The 18610-nt window shown below is 42.3% G+C and overlaps 1 protein-coding gene across 1 annotated transcript in view; it reads left to right on the top strand.

Moving 5' to 3' along the window:
- Tlk2 (tousled like kinase 2) overlaps positions 1-17464 on the top strand; it is a 107766-nt gene extending 90302 nt beyond the window's left edge. The window contains 7 exon segments of the mRNA XM_052756390.1: positions 225-314; positions 3265-3434; positions 4576-4714; positions 10083-10194; positions 13593-13667; positions 13669-13701; positions 16370-17464. Coding sequence (XP_052612350.1) covers positions 225-314; positions 3265-3434; positions 4576-4714; positions 10083-10194; positions 13593-13667; positions 13669-13701; positions 16370-16543 — 793 coding nt within the window. The 3' untranslated portion in view covers positions 16544-17464.
- The last annotated feature ends 1146 nt before the right edge of the window (positions 17465-18610 follow it).

Genomic DNA, 18610 nt, shown 5'->3' with positions numbered 1-18610 from the left:
CATCCATTCATTTAAGAAATATTTGAGCACCTGCTATTTTCTCAGTGGCTAGATAGAAAACATTAGAGAAAATAGAATGCAGAAAGAGAATAATTAGATAAGATGACCAGATGGATCTAAATGGAACAAATGAACATGTGGAAATGGGAAATGGTAGAGAAATTAGGGTGAGTTCTAAAAAGCAAGCCAAGTGCTTTCTTGTTACATTTCCATTCTGTTTACAGGCATGCGTGTAGGGAATACCGGATTCACAAAGAACTGGATCATCCCCGAATAGTGAAGCTCTATGATTACTTTTCACTGGACACTGACTCGTAAGTCATTTTTCCTTACCTTATTTTCTTGATTTATTGAGTACTCATGGAATAGAGCTTAAATCTGGGCCTGTGAAATGCTCTCTAAGTGAACTAAGTTTATTAATTTACAGGCAAATAATCATACATAATTCAAATTTGGGTGAGCCAGACATCTTTTGGCTAAAGGACAAGGGCCATTGTATGCTACTAAACATTTTACAACTAGCTTGACAGGGAGAAAGAGAAGGTTGATGGCCAATATCTGTGGCATAAATATTTCTGTTATATCCCATTTTAAGGTATCAGCTTAAAAAAATAGACAACTTTATTCTAATTTATATACTATGTGATTCACCCGTGTAAAGTACATAATTGAGTGGGTTTTCATGTGTGTCGTAGATATACAGAGCCATTATCCAAGATTGTTGTAGGACATTTTCATTCTCAGAAGAAGCTAACCCTTGTTACTGTCACTTCTCCATTTTACATTTCCTCTGTTTACACAGATACTACTTGCTGTCACCTTGAGATGTCCTGTTCTAGACAGTTTTAATAGTGGAATCACGGAGTCTTTGCGACTGGCTTATTGATTGTATTTGTGTGTTGATAGTTTATCCCTTCTTATAGCCAGATTCTGCTGTGTGGATTTATCACACTTTGCTTAGTCTTACAAATAGTCAGCTAACCAGCTCACAAAACTCCAGAAAGTATAGCAGTCAGTCCTTAGGAATTGGTTCAGGTTGGTACTGGCATGCCGCTAGCGAGTGAGCAAGTGTCAGCTGTTGAAGAGAGCTCTGCCCCACTGTGGAGACTGATGAACCTCATGAGCAGCAGTATCTTGTTACCCTAGAACAGGAGGATTGATAGCATACATATAAAGCTATGATACATGTAAAGCTAGCCCAGGGCTGCAGGTTGGAATGCAGGTTCATGGGCATTTTAGAATTGGGATTTAGATTTTGGATTGGGAGGGGTCTTAGGGGTCAGCTTTCTTGATGTGTAGACCGATTTTTGAATATCAGAAAAATGAAATGACTTGCGAGAGAGTGCTCTTGCTAATCCTGTATGTAACAATATACAGGTCAGTGAGCTGCAGAGCCTGTGGGCTTGTTCAGGGCTGACGGGTATTTCAGCATCTGGACACCTGCTTTGCTGCAGTCAGGCCTGAGTCAGGAGAACGTAAGAAGTCTTAGGTCTGTCCTTCAGGTATATTCCCTCAGTCTCCCAAGGCAGTGTCCAGGAGTTTTGGTCTATTCACCCAGCAGCTCTCTCAGACAACTAGCCCATGTGTAGATACAGCTAAGAATTCCATGTTCTCTATGGAAACACGACTTGTCCCTTCTCCTACATGCTCAAACTTTCCCCTTTTCATTAGGGAGTCTTTGGATCAAGTATACCCCTGTGTGTGTTGTGAGTAGGGTAGTGTTCTTAGATACCAAGGGTGAGAGCCCTGGTCAAGTCTCCACAGGCTGTGGTTATTATTTGCTTTCAGTGATTCCTTGAATACAGATAGACTCTCCTCTAAAATATCAGTACTAAAACTACTTTGAAAATAAAAAGAATGGCTTGAATTCTCTTTTGGTTTAAATTGTGTACACATTCCACCAGGATGGTATTTTCATACTACTTGTTTTTCCTACTGTTCTTTGAGCACAAACAAGTCAGATTGTTGTTTAGAACATCTTTTGAGAGTCATTTGGATATATAAAGGTTTATTTATTTCCAGCTTGCTTGTGGGCCAAAGAATCAGTCCACTGAATACAATAAGAGTCTGACTCAGGGATTTAGCTCAGTGGTAGAGCACAAGGCCCTGAGTTCGATCCTCAGCTCAAAAAAAAAAAAAAAAGAAAAGAAAGAAAGAGTCTGACTCAGATTTCAGCCTCTCAAATCAGAGAAGTAACGTGTCAGATCTGCTCAGAGCCCTGAGGCATCAGATACCGTGCCCTACTGGTTTCACTAAAGGCATGGATTACTGTTCAGTTCTGAGAGTCTACCAGTGAGTGTTTGTAGTCAGGTGCAGTCCTGCTGGAAGTTCAGCCTAGAGCTGCTCACTGGCTCCCTTCCTTCCGCTGCACTAGGAGGTCAGCTCTAGTAAGCTGTGGTAGTGGGCGTTCAGCTGGGTTCAACCAATGGGTAAGCACACAGTTGTGGTTTCTCTTGTGATCTGTGTTCTCATGGTACCATCTTCCTATGACCCTGTGGCTTTAGGGGGCCGACAGCTTTCTGCCCTAACTGGTCACTAGGGTGCCTTACTGGACAGTTTGTCTTAAATCTTCAGTCAGTGAGTTAAAGCCCTTTGGCTTCAGCAGTCAAGCGGTTTTTATTCCTGGTTAAGTCCTGACTAATAAACCTAACCTGGAATGATTCGAAAAGGATTCATCTCTGGCGTATTTAAATAACAACACATCAGTTGGGACACTTTGGAAGATAAGATTCATTGCCTGTAGTGCCAACAGTGGTATATAATTTTAAATGGAGGTATGTGTGATATATCGGCATAAATGAAAGAAAAAGAACCTGTACCATATAACAACACATTTGTGTAGTCTTGTGCCAGATAGAGTATACATCCAGTTCTTGAGACCTGGACACTCAGGGTTATATAAAACACTTGTATGGACAATTGTGTGATTGGCCACTGTACAGTAATGAGTACATGGTGGGTGTGCAGAGGAGACCCTGCTATTATAAGGGGATGGCTAGCTCAAACCTAGTTCTTGTCAGTGCTCTTAGAAGAGATGTGCCACAGTGAACTCTGGCACAGTTGATGCCAGTGTGGTGATTAGAGAGGCTGTCTCCAAGAGAGCAAGCGCTTCTCTTCCTGTGAGCCCTCTGGCAGCTGATGCTGAATAGAGAGAGGAGTGTTTAGGAGTGAGACGTGTAATACCCGAGTCTTTGCTGGGAATGGTTTAGACAGTTTTAATCTGCTCCTTACTCCACTGTTAAATGCCGGTTTATGTGTCTTCAGGTTTTGTACAGTATTAGAATACTGTGAAGGAAATGATCTGGACTTCTACCTGAAACAGCACAAATTAATGTCGGAGAAAGAGGCCCGATCCATTATTATGCAGATTGTGAATGCTTTAAAGTACTTAAATGAAATAAAACCTCCCATCATACACTATGACCTCAAACCAGGTATGACTAAGTTTTAGGAGACATTTTTAATGGAATTTCAGTCTTTTAAGTGACTTGTAAGTTTATTGAGTCAAAGAATTTGACAGGAGCCAAGAAGGATGCCTGGGTGGGTGTGGGAAAAAAGGAGTCCTGGCTACCCAGTGCTGGGTGGGTGGGTTGGATTAAATTCTCTGGAGAAACAATGCCTTTGTGTGCTGAACCAGGAAAATTCATGATGTCACTTAGAAACAACTGTTTTGGCAAGTTCCATTTTGTTTTTCCCATTACTCACACTGTGAAGCAGTTCCTTTGTCTCAGGTCTCTCTGATATGTACATGTATGCCTCATTTCCTTAAGTCCCAGCAGGTTTTCATCTTTTTGAATTATCATTTAACTTGGCAGTCATCAGGAAAAAGCAAGGAGCTTTTTAATCCCTTATTTTTTGCTTTCTTCAGCTGGTGTTTTATTGTTGTTGTTGTTGTTGTTGGTTTTGGTGTGTATGCCTCATGTAGATGGCTCTAAAGCAGAATGTGGGTATTAAGAACCTAGTTCCCATCTTCTCCTTTAGGCAGGGTTTTTGACTGCCTTGCTCTTCTGGTAACTGTATATAAAAGCTCACCACTCACTGTTGTTTATGCTCTGTTCTGATACAGTTGACATGACTGAAAAATCATTTCTAACCAAGTGATTTTGTGTAAAAGATGGCTGCTGTGTGACCATTTTCTATCACTGAAGTCACCACAGTTTCCGCCGTAGGAGCTCTAGGGGGCGCTCTGGCACCATGTTTGGCTCCCAGGCATGTTTTCTTTGTATCTCCTCCACCCCCACCTCTCTGACATTGCTGCTCTAAGCCTGCTAGCACAGAGAGCACATCGAAAGGTCATGTGACATTTTCCCACCTTTTTCTTTTTTTTTTAAACCCAGCCGTATAAGTGATATTTTACTTTGGCAAGTCATTTTTATTTCCAGTGCCCAGAGTGGATTTTGGCACATTAAACAGGCAGTTCTTAGAAAATAAATGTTGTCTGCAGACAGTGTGGCCTCTCCCTGTGTCCAGAGTTAGATTACCTTATTCCAAAGACCTAGAGTTCACTTGTTCCTTCTTGTGTGTCTTTTCTCAATAAAGAAGTCTGTTTATTCATGAAGGTTTTTATCTTTCTAGGTAATATCCTTTTAGTAAATGGTACAGCATGTGGAGAGATAAAAATTACAGATTTTGGTCTTTCCAAGATCATGGATGATGATAGCTACAATTCAGTGGATGGCATGGAGCTAACGTCACAAGGTGCTGGTACTTATTGGTAGGTATTCAGGAGGTCTGCCAAGTTGGCTGCTGGGTATGTGGTTCTGTTGTATTGAATCCTTGGTGATTAATAATTAATCCTTTGTAGTTTGCTAAAGCAGAAATACCCTGTCTTCTTAGCAGTTTGACTTTTTGTATTAATTTGTCTTATATTTTCTTTCTGTTCCTGAAAACCCTTGAGAGAACACTTGTGTAATCTGGTCCTTGGAGATGTATGTGTCTTACACAGTGCTGGCTGTACAAGCCAGTAGAGACAAGCTTGTTCATGTGTCTAAAAGAATGGCCCTGGCTTCTTTACAGTTCAAGTAGAGCCTCTGCTTGTCTTAATGGGATAAGGGATTTGTTTCTAGGATGATGAACTGTCAAGAGTTAAGAATTAAGGAGTTGTGAAAATCAGGATGGGAACAAAAATTAAAAAAAAAAAAATTCACAGTATCCCATAAAATTTCCACATGAAAAAGCGAGCACAGAACCAAAAAAAAAGGCCAGGTGGTGGTGGCACACGCTTTTAATCCCAGCACTCAGGAGGCAGAGGTGAGTTTATCTGTGAGTTTGAGGCCAGGCTGGTCTACAGAGTGAGTTCCAGGACAGCCAGGCTGTTACATAGAGAAACCCTGTCTCGAAAATAAAATCAAAGAAAAAGTGAGCACAGTTTAGCAGAATTGTACATGTCTATTAGCCATGTCCTAAAGATTTGGAGGCTGCTTCTTCCTACTGTACTCTATCACCCTTCTTCAGCTTACTCCAGCTAGCTCTGCTTCACAGCTCTGTGAGCGCTCCTGCCGGCTATTGGCTTTTCACTAGTACATTTACAGTGAGAAGCATAAAGCATACCTGTGCCTGGGGCATGTAACTTTATAATTATAATTTTATAGTTTTATCCCCTTCTGAGGTGGTCACCTAAAGCCACATTCTGCTTTAAGTGATTAACCTAAAGAAGCCTCCATAGCACTTCAGGAGAGGTAGGTAACATGCCGATGTACCCCAGCCTCAGAAGGCCCTGGTTTGGAATTCTGTCTGCCTCCTATGAGGAGGCAGATGAAAGAGGCATGCCATTCAGAACATGTGGAGTGAACCCTGTTCTCCTTAGCTGAGCCTGCTGATTGTTAGGTGGGCAGTGAGCTGCTTTCTGTTGCTCTTTGTGCTTGTGGAAATGGTACCTATAGTCAAGAGTCGGGCCCTAAATTAAAACTTTGAAATTCTAGGTTTAAAATAGAAGTTACATTTATAGTGTTTACTCACTATGGTGGCTATTGTGGGTTAGTCTCCCTGTTGCTAAGTGACACAAAAAAATGCATACAGTTGATGGTTTTGGGTAAGAGGTCTGTTGGCAGAAGTTTCCCTGTGCTGGCAGCCGCTCTCGAACCATTCAGAATCTTAATATTAATTATAACTGCTCAGCCAATAGCCCAGGCTTATTACAACTAGCTGTCACATTTTAAGTTATTCCATATTCCTTATTTACACTCTGTCATATTACAGTACCTTTATTAGCATAGCACGTTCATCTCCTGCTCCCTCTGTGTCTGGCTGGCAACTCTAGACTCTGCCCTTCTTCCCAGAATTCTAGTCTGGTTCTCCTGCCCAGCTATTGGCCAGTCAGCTTCTTTTTTAAACCAATCACAGCATAATTTTCACAATGTACAGGAGAATTATGCCACAGCAGAGTTCATTGGCACTTGTGCTTGAGTTTTGTGCTTATTAGTTTGTTCTTTTTAAAAAGTGTAGTCAGTCTGTGTCCCACACTCACTCTCTCTCCCTCACATTTAAAATAGCTATTAAAAAATAATAAAATATGCTAGGTGTAGTAGTGCACACTTTAATCCCAGCACTGGGAGGCAAAAGCAGGTAGATCTCCATGAATATAATGTCAGACTGTTTTATATAACAAGTTATAGGTTATCCAGGCTAATAGTGAGACCCTGAGACTCTGTCTCAAAAATCAAGAAAACAAAACGATGATGATGATGCTATCGCTATTTCATTGCTGCCTAGTACTGTTTTTGCCAATCTATAGAAATTCAGCAATTAAAAATCATATAATGCTTTGCCCCAAAGTAGCTTATTAGATGATGTAGAAAGCTATGTATCTGAGCAAAGATTAGCCGTGTGATGGCCATTGAAAGTGTGGTTACTTGGTTGTTTGAGTGTTCCTTCTACTTTAATTATAGTTGAGTATTTTCCATAATGAAAATAGGAGCTGGCCGTGGTAGCACACACCTTTAATCCCAGCACTCAGGAGGCAGAGGTATGGACATCTAAGAGTTTGAGGCCAGGCTGGTCTACATAATGAGTTTCAGGACAGCCAGGGCTATGTAGAAAGACCCTGTCTCAAAACAAAACAAACAAACAAACAAAAAACCCACCAAAATAAATAAATAAAAGCTTAAAAGAATTGTACATTGATAAGATAAATGAGCTGGGGGCTTGAGAGATGGCTTAGTGGTGCAGACTGCTTTCAGTGAAAGCATGAGGACCTGAGTTAGGATTTCAGTACCCACAAAAAATAAAGCAAAGCATGCTCACACGTGTCTGCAATCCTCAGCACTGTGGGGGCAGAGATGGGAATTACTAGCACCTAGCTCCAGGTTCAGTGAGAGATCCTGTCTCAGAGGAATATGTGATAGCCAGGCATGCTGGCACATGCCTTTAATCCCAGCCCCTAAGGCAGAACCAGTGAGTTTGATGCCAGCCCGGTCCAGATAGCCAGTTCCAGGTCAGGTAAGGCTACACAGTGAAACAGTGTCTCAGCGAAGTGGGGGTAGGAAGAGTAAGTGATAGAGCAGGGCACCTGAGAGTCTCCTCAGTGCACAGGTGTGTATACCTACATAGGCCTGTGCCTACACCATACACAAACTCCTGAACATACGTAAGGTAAATGAGGAGGGCATGGTGGTGCATTCCTTTAATTGCAACCCTCAGAAGGCTGAGGCAGGAGAATTGAAGCAAGTGTTACATGAGTCCAAGGGCAGCCTGTGCTACAAAGTGAGCCTCTGTCTCCAAACAAACAAAACCAAAAGCAGACAAGAGGTAAGTGAGCTCAGATTATGCATTGAACATTGCTCCTGAGCTTCATTTCTTCTGTATGAGGACTTTTATTGTTATAAAAATGCAGCCATGTTTTTAGCATAGTTTATTATCATAGGCCTGGTTTCTATAATCCCTCCCAAAGCTCTTCTTAGGAAATAAGAATATTTACTATTTTCAGTATTGTTTGTATGGAAAAACTAGTTTATTTCTTCATTTATAGCTCGAGAAACTGAATTTTACAAGTTGATTTACCAAACTTGTACTGTCAGGTTGAAGTACCTTGTACATTACATTCTAGGTTTTTTTTGGTTTCTCAAGACAGGGTTTCTCTGTGTAGCCCTGGCTGTCTTGTAGACCAGGCTGGCTTCAAACTCAGAGAGATCCGCCTGCTTCTGCTGGGATTAAAGGCGTGCGCCACCACTACCTGGCTACATTCTTAAAAATCTTAACAAATTTACCACTCTGCCTTTTGGATGAGTTCACCACCACTGTTCTTCCCTGCCACCTCTTCAGAAAAAAATTATGAATACATTTCAGTGGTCATTTTTAGAATCAAACTTATATTTGTTATTTATGCAAAGCCGTATTTAAGTTGATGTGTATTAAAGAACCAGCAACCGTGAAATCAAGGGTCCAGTAAGTGCTGCTTTGAAGAGCTGTTCTTAAATTTTTATTTTTCTGCTTACATTTTTATTTCCTCCCCCCATTTTCCTTCATAGTGAATTTAGTGTATTTCAATTTTTAGGATAGTTTATTTTGTTTTGTGTTTTGCTTTGACACTGGAAATCCAACCCACAAACCCACTGCCACCAATCTATACTTTCAGTATATGTCATAGCTATAAGTATTCATCATAAAATAATCTGGTTCTAGGTTGTCATAATCATCCAGATGTCTGCTGTGAAAAGATGAGAAAATATGGAAGTAAACAAGCTTGACAAGAGATGGTAGATGAGCAAAGAAGGATTTAAGTTTAGATTATTATACCAGGAACACAGCAGGGGCCCAAATAAAAGATTTTCTATAGGTTGGACTTTGCTGGCCTGAGTCTGCAGAGGTTCTCAACCTGTAGGTCATGACCCTTTTGGGAGTCAAACGGCCCTTTCACAGGGGTCAAGACCATTGGAAAACACATATGTTTACATTACACTTTGTAACAGCAGCAAAATTACAGTTACGAAGTAGAAACGAAAGTAATTTTATGGCTTGGGGTCATCACAACACGAGGAACTGTATTAAAGGACCACAGCATTAGGAGGGTTGAGAACCACTGCTCTAGTGTCTTCAGAATTCTGCCTTCCAACTGAGCTGTGGCTACGATTCCAGGCATGTTTATTTGGTTTCCTAAATACTCAGAGGTTCTTTCCTTCCACACCATATAATTTTTTGTAGTCCACTGTCCCCTAGATTATTCAGAGACCAGTGATGGGGAGAGAAGGAATTTAGCTGAAGGTCTTTGTGTGGCTTTTGCTATACTAATTGTTAGCCTTTCAGCAAGCTATCTCACCTTTAATGTAGAAAAATAAAACCTTTTCTGTTAACTTGGACCTTAATGTCACTCGGATTTTACATTGGAATTATTTCTGGTAGAGGTTTCCAAAAGAATCTGCCCTCAGAGACTCTAGATCCTGAATTCATTTGGACTTTAAAACATTTATTAATTTTAGGGGCTGGAAATGCAGCTAATTGAAAGCTCTGATTCAGTCTTCAGCACCCCCTAAAAAATTGATTTTAGTTAAGTCTGAGTATTGTAGGCTGAGTGGATAGTTCCACGGTAGAACATTTAATTCCATGCATGAGACCATTGGTGTGATCCCCAGTTGTCACCGTCACTACAAAATACTACAACAACAAAATCGTGAATGACACTTGGAGTCAGCACAAGCCTGAGAAAGGAGGCTGGAGGTGAGCTAAGTGAAACTAGAGAGAATATTGACATCTCCATAAACTGAGAAATAAAACACTTTAATGCCACATGAAGATATTGTCACCTCTATAAGTTCAAATGTCCTTTTGTTTACTTGTATATATTTCTAAGCTAATGGTTGAAACTGAGTGTTTGGTATATGTATACACACACACACACACACACACACACACACACACACACACACACACACACACACGTTTGTTTGTTTGAGAGACAAGGTCTCTTTCCTTATCTCCGACTGTTCTAGCCATCTGTGCCTCTCTCTGCCTATGCCTTAATTAAAGGTGTGCGCTGCCATACCTGGCTGAGTTGTATTTTTAACAAGGTCCTTTATTTTGCCTTTTTGTATATGACTTAGAGTTGTATATTCATTTTTCTGAGTGTTTTTATTTCTGTTTTCTCCTAGGTATTTGCCACCAGAGTGTTTTGTGGTTGGGAAAGAGCCACCAAAGATCTCAAATAAAGTTGACGTCTGGTCAGTGGGTGTGATCTTCTACCAGTGTCTTTATGGGAGGAAGGTGAGGAGGAAGGGATGCATGCAGCAGCCTGGGGCCATGTCCACTGCCTCAGTCTGGATTCTGCTTTGCAGTTAATCATTGGGATCCTGAAAGTACTGGTTTAAAGAAAATAAAGGCTTCTCAGTAAATGCTTCGTGGATAGCTACAAATTCCAGGCTGGAGGGCACCTACTGAATTCTCCTAAGGAATCAGAGACATTCATGTTTTACTCTCAAATATAAGATGTGTTGATTCTGATACGTGTGTGAACTCAATGTGAAACAGGGTGGTTGGTTGGTTGGTTGGTTGGTTGGTTGGTTGGTTGGTTGGTTGGTTTTAAAGGTCTTGCTTTGTAGCTGTGGTTGGCCTGTTACTATATAGTCCAGACTGACCTCTGACTCAAGGCAGCCCCCCTGCCCCAGCTTCTTGAATGCTGAGATTATATCAACATTTGTCTTGAGATTATTTAGTAACGTGAACAACCTGCCCAAGAACCATTCTCAAGATTCTAATAAGATCTGAACCTTGAAGAATCCCTAGATTTTATTTTTAACCACCTCATTAGATAAAGCTGTTATTAATAAAAATATACCATGCACTTGTGCATGCTGTGAAGCCTAGAAGTTTGCCTCAGGTTAGTCCTTAGTTATCCTCCATCTTATTTGTTGAGACAAGGTCTCTCACTGAACCTGACTCAGCTAGACTAGCTGGCCAGCAAATCCCTACATTCTGTTGTCTCAGTCTCCCCTGTGCTGGGATTACAGGTGTATGCTGCTACATCTGACTTGTTTAGTTTAGTTTTGTTTTGTTTTGTTGAGGCTGAGTCTCACTCTCGCCCTGGCTGATTTGGAGTTCGGTATGTTTAGATTGAGCTGGCCTCAGATTCACAGAGATTGCCCTGCCTCTGCTTCCTGAGTGAGCACTGAGATTAAAGGAGTGATGTAGCTGGAGAGTTTTCTGTCTGGATCCCACCAAACCCTGGCAGTCCGACAGCCCACTTATAAAATAAACACACAGACACTTATATTATTTAAACTGTTTGGCCTAATGGCTCAGGCTTCTAGCTATCTAGTTCTTACATCTTAAATTAATCCATTTTTATAAATCTATACCTTGCCACGTGACTCATGGCTTACCAGCGTCTTCACATGCTGCTTGTCATGGCGGTAGCTGGCATTGTCTCCTCCCACCTTCCTGTTCTCTCAGTTCTCCTCTCTGTTAGTCCCGCCTATACTTCCTGCCTGGCCAATCTGTGTTTTATTTATTGACCAATCAGAGCAACAGATTTGACATACAGACCATCCCACAGCAGAGTGAGTCACCATACCTGGCAAAGATGTATTTTATTACTTATGTTTGTGTGTCTGAGGACATGAGTGTGTTTGCCCATGGAGACTGGACGAGGGTGTCAACTAGTGTCTGGTTTGCTTTCTGTCACTTTGATACAAACACCATGACAAACAACCACCCACCACAAAACAGCAACTAGGGGGTGTTATTTGGCTTATGTATCTGGATCACAGTCCACCATTGAGAGAAGTCAGGGCAGGAACCATGGAGGAGTGCTGCTTACTGGTTTGCTCCTCATGACTTGCTCAGCCTGCTTGCTTATATCAGCCAGAAGCACCTGCCCAGAGTGACACTGCCCACAGTAGGCTGGGCCCTTCCTCATCATCTTGAGTCAGGAAGATACCCCGCTGACTTGTCTGCAGGCAGTTCTGATGGAGGCAATTCCTTAGGTAAGGTTCCCAGATGATTCCAGCTTGTGTAAGTTGACACAGCTCACTAGCACAGAAACCCTGGTGCTAGATTTACAAGTTGTGAGGTTATGAGTTGATTGACCATTGGGAACCAAACTGGGGTTCTCTACAAGAGTAGCAAGTGCTCTTAGCTGCTGAGCCAGCCTCCCCCCGCACCTTTTGTGTGTATGTATGTGTGCTGAGAAGGTGATATCAGCAAGTATCCCTTGGCCAAGTGTGGTAGTTCATTCCAGTATTTAGGAGTCTGAGGCAGGAAGATCCAAGGAGTTCATGGGAAACCTGAACTATGTAGTAAAAACCCATCAAGAAAACCAAGGATATAGTTCAAAGGCACCGTACTTAGCTTACATGTACAAAGCCCTGTGTTCCATTGACACACACCGCCAACAGTATTTCTTGTCTGTTGTTTCTGATAGAGATGCTATATCATAAAAGCAAACAATAACAGTGTTTTTCCTTGTGAGCATATCTGTTCTATACCCACATGTGTGTATTTATATACACATATTAGGGTCCAGTTGTATAGTCACATTCCTCCTGCTGCCTTCAGTATGTTTTGGTATTCAGTTAGGCTGAACAGGCATAAAGCAGATGGGAGTTTGGCAGCTCCTGTGAACTCTTAATATTTTGATTAGATTCCCAGACCAAGCTCTTAACACAGACAACGCCTTCCTCTTTAACCTCTTGGTCTTTCTTTATCCAGCCTCTCCCAAGACAGAGCTATGCAGAACTAGTGGAGCTTAATCATTTTGTGTGCTGTCTAGTAATGTAGAGTTGTTGTTAATAGTGTGGGCATTGCAGTGAGCTTGAGCCTGTTTTTCAAAGTTGATTAGGAAATTGCAACTTGAAGCACAGTGAAAACCCCAGCTGATCCCAGCACTTTTTTTTGTTTGTTAGGTTTTGTTTCTTGAGGTAGGATCCTGTTATGTAGTCCAGACTGGCCTAGAGCTCACTGTGTAGCCTTTGCAGGCTTTGAAATCACAATGATTCTCCTGTGTCAGCTTCCTAAGTGATGAGATTACAGATGTAATCCCATCCCTCATACTTAGTGTGAGAAAAAATTTTTTCTTTAACATTTTTTTTTTAGATTTATTTTATGTGTATGAGAGTTTTTCCTGCATGTAAATATGTGCACTTTTTGAGTTCAGAAGAGGGCATTGGATACCCTGAGGCTGGAGTTACAGGTGGTTGTGAACCTTCACGTGGGTGCTGGGAACCAAACCCCTGTCCTCTGCAAGAACAGCCAGTGCTCTCAGTTGCTGAGCCATCTCTCCAGCCTCCCTTGGTTTGTTTTTCCATCCATTTTGTTTGTTTGTTTGTTTGTTTGTTTGTTTGTTTGTTTGTTTGTTTGTTTTGTGGACATCTTGGGTTGGCTAGTGGCACATAGATCTGTGTAGTCACCTAAGGTGTGACTCAGAGCTCAAGAGGCTGCTAATTTCTGTTCTGAATCTTGCTTTGCTGTGAGCAAAACTAGAGATAGCAGAAACTGCTCCTAGTTCTGTGTTCTGCCTTGACCTGGTCCTTAAGCTTTGGACCTTCCCCATTAAGAAGGTCAAAGGTGAGAATTAAAGAAGGGCATCCCCAGAGTTTAGAGACTTCTGTGGTACTGAAGTGTATAACCAGAGGCCAACCTTTGTTTATTTTGTTTTTATATGACAGCCTTTTGGCCATAACCAGTCCCAGCAAGATATTTTACAAGAGAATACTATTCTTAAAGCTACTGAAGTACAGTTCCCCGCCAAAGCCAGTAGTCACACCTGAAGCAAAGGTAAGTTTGATTTGTTGGCCAGCAGAAATGGCTGGCTTCCTGTGTCATTTCTTTGGGTGATAGGAACTGAATTGTTTAATATGAAATTCAGCCATTAGTAAGCAGCAGGATGGGGACAAATTGCTATTCTATTTTTAAGAACAGTGGGTAGAGAGTATCACTTATAGTCTGCCCACCTCACCCCCAAGTTCAGGAAAAGGAATGTTCACAAGCAGAGAGTACTTCACAATGGCTGTATGACACAGAACAGAGAAGGACAGGTAGACTACGTAGAGTTAGACCTAGTGGCGTGCAATAGTGGCATAGTGTGGGCGCAAAATGAGCTTGAGCCTGTTTTTCAAAGTTGATTAGGAAATTGCAACTTGAAGCACAGTGAAAACCCCAGCTGATCCCAGCACTTTTTTTTGTTTGTTAGGTTTTGTTTCTTGAGGTAGGATCCTGTTATGTAGTCCAGACTGGCCTAGAGCTCACTGTGTAGCCTTTGCAGGCTTTGAAATCACAATGATTCTCCTGTGTCAGCTTCCTAAGTGATGAGATTACAGGTGTAATCCCATCCCTCATACTTGGTGTGAGAAAAAAATTTTCTTTAACATTTTCTAGATTTATTTTATGTGTATGAGTGTTACTGTCCCCAGGAAGGGTGGTCTGTCTGGGGAACTAAGACCTACACAGGAGAAATGATGTAAAAGTACTAAGGTGAAAAGGTGAGAGCCCCCTCTCCATTTTTGATTGGCATGGTTATGGTAGGCCTCCATGATGAACTGCTATTTGATCAGTATCTTGAATGGTGTGTAAGTCGGAGCCGTGGGTAGATTTGAGGGAAGTGTGTTCTGCAGAGAAGGAAAGAGAATTGTAGAAGTGCAGAGCCAATGTGAAATGGCTGAGAAGCAGGCAAACGGTGTGATCATGGCAACTGTGGAGTCCAGTTTTAAGAACCTACTCTGGCAGCTATGTAGAGATATCACAACACATTTATTTGATCATGTTGCAATCTATGAGAACCTGTTAAAACTCTAGTTTTGTGTATTTCACTAGGAAAGGCTCATTTTCAAAACTAGGAGTTCCATGTTCATTTCTCTGAATGTCTCTTAGCTTCCAAATGCTTTCATCAAGCAGATACCTGTGTCTTCAATTTTGAAAGGCCAGAATTGCCCTTCTACCTTTATATTTTGTTAATTAAACACAGAAAAAGAAAATCACTTGTTTCATGTTTAGGATTTTTCTGTAAATAAGCCTCCTTTATTTATCTATGCTGAAGTCTGAATGCCAGACCATTTGCTTGATATGTAAACACTCTACCTCTAAGTTCCATCCACAGCCAGATTTTACTTTTTTAAGCAGTTTTAGGTTCAGATTCATAACAGAATAGAGCATGAAGAACACAGTTCCCATACATGGTCTCCTTGCTCCACAGCCTGCTCTGTAGGCATCCCATCCTCAGGCTGGGATGTATGTTGTCTTCTGTGAGCCTGCCACACATCACTAATAGCTTACTGTGAAATACAGACTTTTGATAAATATGATGTTTTAGACTTTAAAACTGACTCCTCGGGGCCGAGGATATAAGTAAGTTGATAGAGTGCTTGTGTGGAACACACAAAGCCCTGGGTTCCATCTCTAGTACTTTATAAAGCAAATGTGGTTGGGTGCACGGGTGTAATCCCAATACTCTAGATGTGAAGGCAGAGGGGTCAGAAATTCAGGGTCGTCCTTGGGCTACATGCTGGATTTGAGACCAGCATGGGATACAAGAAAAACAAACAACTTAGGGCTGGAGAGATGGCTCAGAGGTTAAGAGCACTGGTTGCTCTTCCAGAGGTCCTGAGTTCAATTCCCAGCAACCACATGGTGGCTCACAACCATCTGTAATGAGATCTGGTGCCCTCTTCTGGACTGCAGTCATATATGCTGTATACATAATAAATAAATAAATCTTTAAAAAAAAATAAAGTTAAAAAAAAACAACTTGATTCATTTAGATAAATTGCATTATAAAATTTGAATAAATTGAATTCTGTGATTAAGACAAAAAAGACTTAAAAGTCTTTTGATAAGAGTTGCCTAGCTGGGCAGTGTTGGCGCACACCTCTATTCCCAGGACTCAGGAAGCAGAGCCAGGAGGATCTCTGTGAGTTCGAGGCCAGCCTGGTCTACAGAGCTAGTCCAGGACAGGCTCCAAAGCAACAGAAAAACCCTGTCTCGAAAAAACAAAAAACAAAAACAAAAACAAAAATTTCCTGCCAGGTGGTGGTGGCGCACACCTTTAATCCCAGCACTTGGAGGCAGAGCCAGGCAGATCTTTGTGAGTTCGAGGCCAGCCTGGGCTACAGAGTGAGTTCCAGGAAAGGAGCAAAGCTACACAGAGAAACCTTGTCTCGAAAAAAAAAAAAAAGAGTTTCCTAAACATGACTACACTGCCTTCTGACTGGCTGGGAAGGGAGCTTCCGTGTTGATAGTGTGGTTAAGTCAAATCATGTCTAATACTCAGCAAACCTCAGTATTACTGTTGGCCCTTGTCTTCTCTGCTCTGCCTGATGGATTTGGGAAGGCTGTAAACCTTTTGTGAGGGTGACTTTGCTCTGGCTAGCAGTGGTTTGGTTTCCTCAGGTTCCCACTGGTGTACCAGGATTATCTCCTTCAGTCTTTTGTATGAAACTTCCTTTTCCAGGCATTTATCCGGCGATGCTTGGCCTATCGAAAAGAGGACCGCATCGATGTCCAGCAGCTGGCCTGTGATCCCTACTTGTTGCCTCACATCCGAAAGTCAGTCTCTACAAGTAGCCCAGCCGGAGCTGCTATTGCATCAACCTCTGGGGCATCCAATAACAGTTCTTCGAATTGAGACCAACTCCAAGGCCACAAACTGTTCAGCACACAAAGTGGACACATGGCATCAGCAGTGGGTTTGGAACAGAGTGAATCCGAATGGATCTCATGAAACCTGTACCAGGTGCTTTTATTTTCTTGCTTTTTTCCCATCCATAGAGCATGACAGCATCGATTCTCATTGAGGAGAAGCCTTGGGCAGTTCTGGCCAGGCCTCATAGGAGAAGGCCCCGCCCGAGGTTCCGGCGTCAACGGTCACTGTGTGTGACTGCTCTGAGTGAGGAAAAATTAAAAAGAAAAAACTGGTTCCATGTACTGTGAACTTGAAAACATGCAGACTCAGGGGGTTCCCTGATGCAGTGCTTCAGATGAAGAATGTGGACTTGAAAATACAGACTGGGCTAGTCCAGTGTCTATATTTAAACTTGCTCTTTTCTTTTAATAAAGTTTAGGTAACATCTCCTGAAAAGCTTGTAGCACAAAGGCTCAGCTGGGGATGGTGTTTGACTTCGGAGGAAAAAAGTTGCTATTGCCCATTAAAGGCACTAGAGTTAGTGTTCTATCCCTAAATAATTTCAATTTTTAAAAAAACATGCAGCTTCCCTCGCCCCTTTTTATTTTTGACAGATTACATTTGGTCATAAAGTGAAGCCCGTATTAGCAAGTACTTGGCGGCAAGGTTCATTCCAGTCAGATGCAGCTGCCTCCGTCTGCCTGCTCTCCCGCTGGCGATTGCCTCCCTCACCTCAGGGAGAAATGGCGTGGGAGTTCGGAGATGTGTGGGCTTCGCCATCGGACAAAGAATGGGGTTAGAAGGCTGCAGCTGGAAGCTCTCTAGGTTTTCAGATATTTCTTCACAATTTGAACACTTGACGGTTGTCCCTTTTAATTTATTTGAAGTGCTATTTTTTTAAATAAAGGTTCATCTGTCCATGCAGTCCTCCTGGCTTCTCTGAATACAGTAACTGTCGAAACGGCTTCTAGAGGTAGACAGAAGGCTCCGGGGCTGGGCAGCTCCTCCCTACCGTCTGTGCTCACAGGATGCTCTACATTTCTTGTTAGCCATGCTATTAACATGGTCAACACATGAGCTTGCCTGTCTCTCAGATCTGCGGGGAGAAAACAACCTCTCCCAGGTATCTGAATTCGGTGTGTGTGCGCTGGTGTGTGTGTCTGTGAGCGTGTACACTCTTCTAACTCACTTCGGTGGATTCATCTAGTGGGAATTAAAAAAAAAAACAACTCAATGACTATAGGTATTTCAGGTATGAACTTCGTTCTGGAGTTCTTTTTTTTTTCAGTTTGTCTTATTTCTGAGATGTGTGAGCAGTAAAGCTGGTGCTGAAATGGGAGCCGCCTGGCCCCGCCGTGCCCTTGGAACAGCGGAGCGCTCTGCAGGAGAGGGCTGGAGGCCAGGGCCTGCACATGTGCTAGCCAGCTTGGAATGTTACTGACATGTGGCAAGAGGGCCAGCCAGAAATACTTAAAGATGGAGAGCTGAGGGCGGGGGCGGGGAGTCAGGAAGGGCAGAGAGCTCTTAACAATTCATGACTCGGATGCTCTGTACATGTGTGAAGTGCCGCCACTGAGAACACAGTTCTAAGACCCTTGTGTATATATTCTGTAGTCCTGCCCCACTTCCCTCAGTATCAAGTGATCTTAAAGGAAGGCAGAACATTCCAAACCAAAGGAAGTTTGTAGGTAGGTCTTAACACCTTGCATTCTGAAGAAAAAGTTAGCTCCTGAGGCTTTGGTGTCCCCAGCTTTTAAAACAACTATTTTTTCTTGAAATGCATATTTTGTATGTACCCCTCCCCTGGCTCAAACGCTAGGGCTGGAGCCCAAGACCTTACATACCCCCTGTACAGCTAAGCTCCTAGCCTCCGCCTCCACCCCCAGTGACTGCCTTCCAGTAGCTAAGCAGAGTGCAGGTCAAGCTCAGCAATGACAGGATGGTGTCCACATGCCTGAAGAGCAAGTGAAGCAGCAGCCGTGTTAAACCAGCTCAAAGGAGCTAAATTTGTCCCTTTGATCTTCATCCTAATGATCCTGCACTTTCTAAGTTTTGACTCATTGGGGAAAA

The sequence above is a fragment of the Peromyscus californicus genome, unplaced genomic scaffold (assembly GCF_007827085.1).
Source record: "Peromyscus californicus insignis strain IS unplaced genomic scaffold, ASM782708v3 Scaffold_3__1_contigs__length_106647218, whole genome shotgun sequence".
Lineage (NCBI taxonomy): Eukaryota > Metazoa > Chordata > Mammalia > Rodentia > Cricetidae > Peromyscus > Peromyscus californicus.
This window is presented reverse-complemented; position numbering and strand designations above follow the sequence as displayed.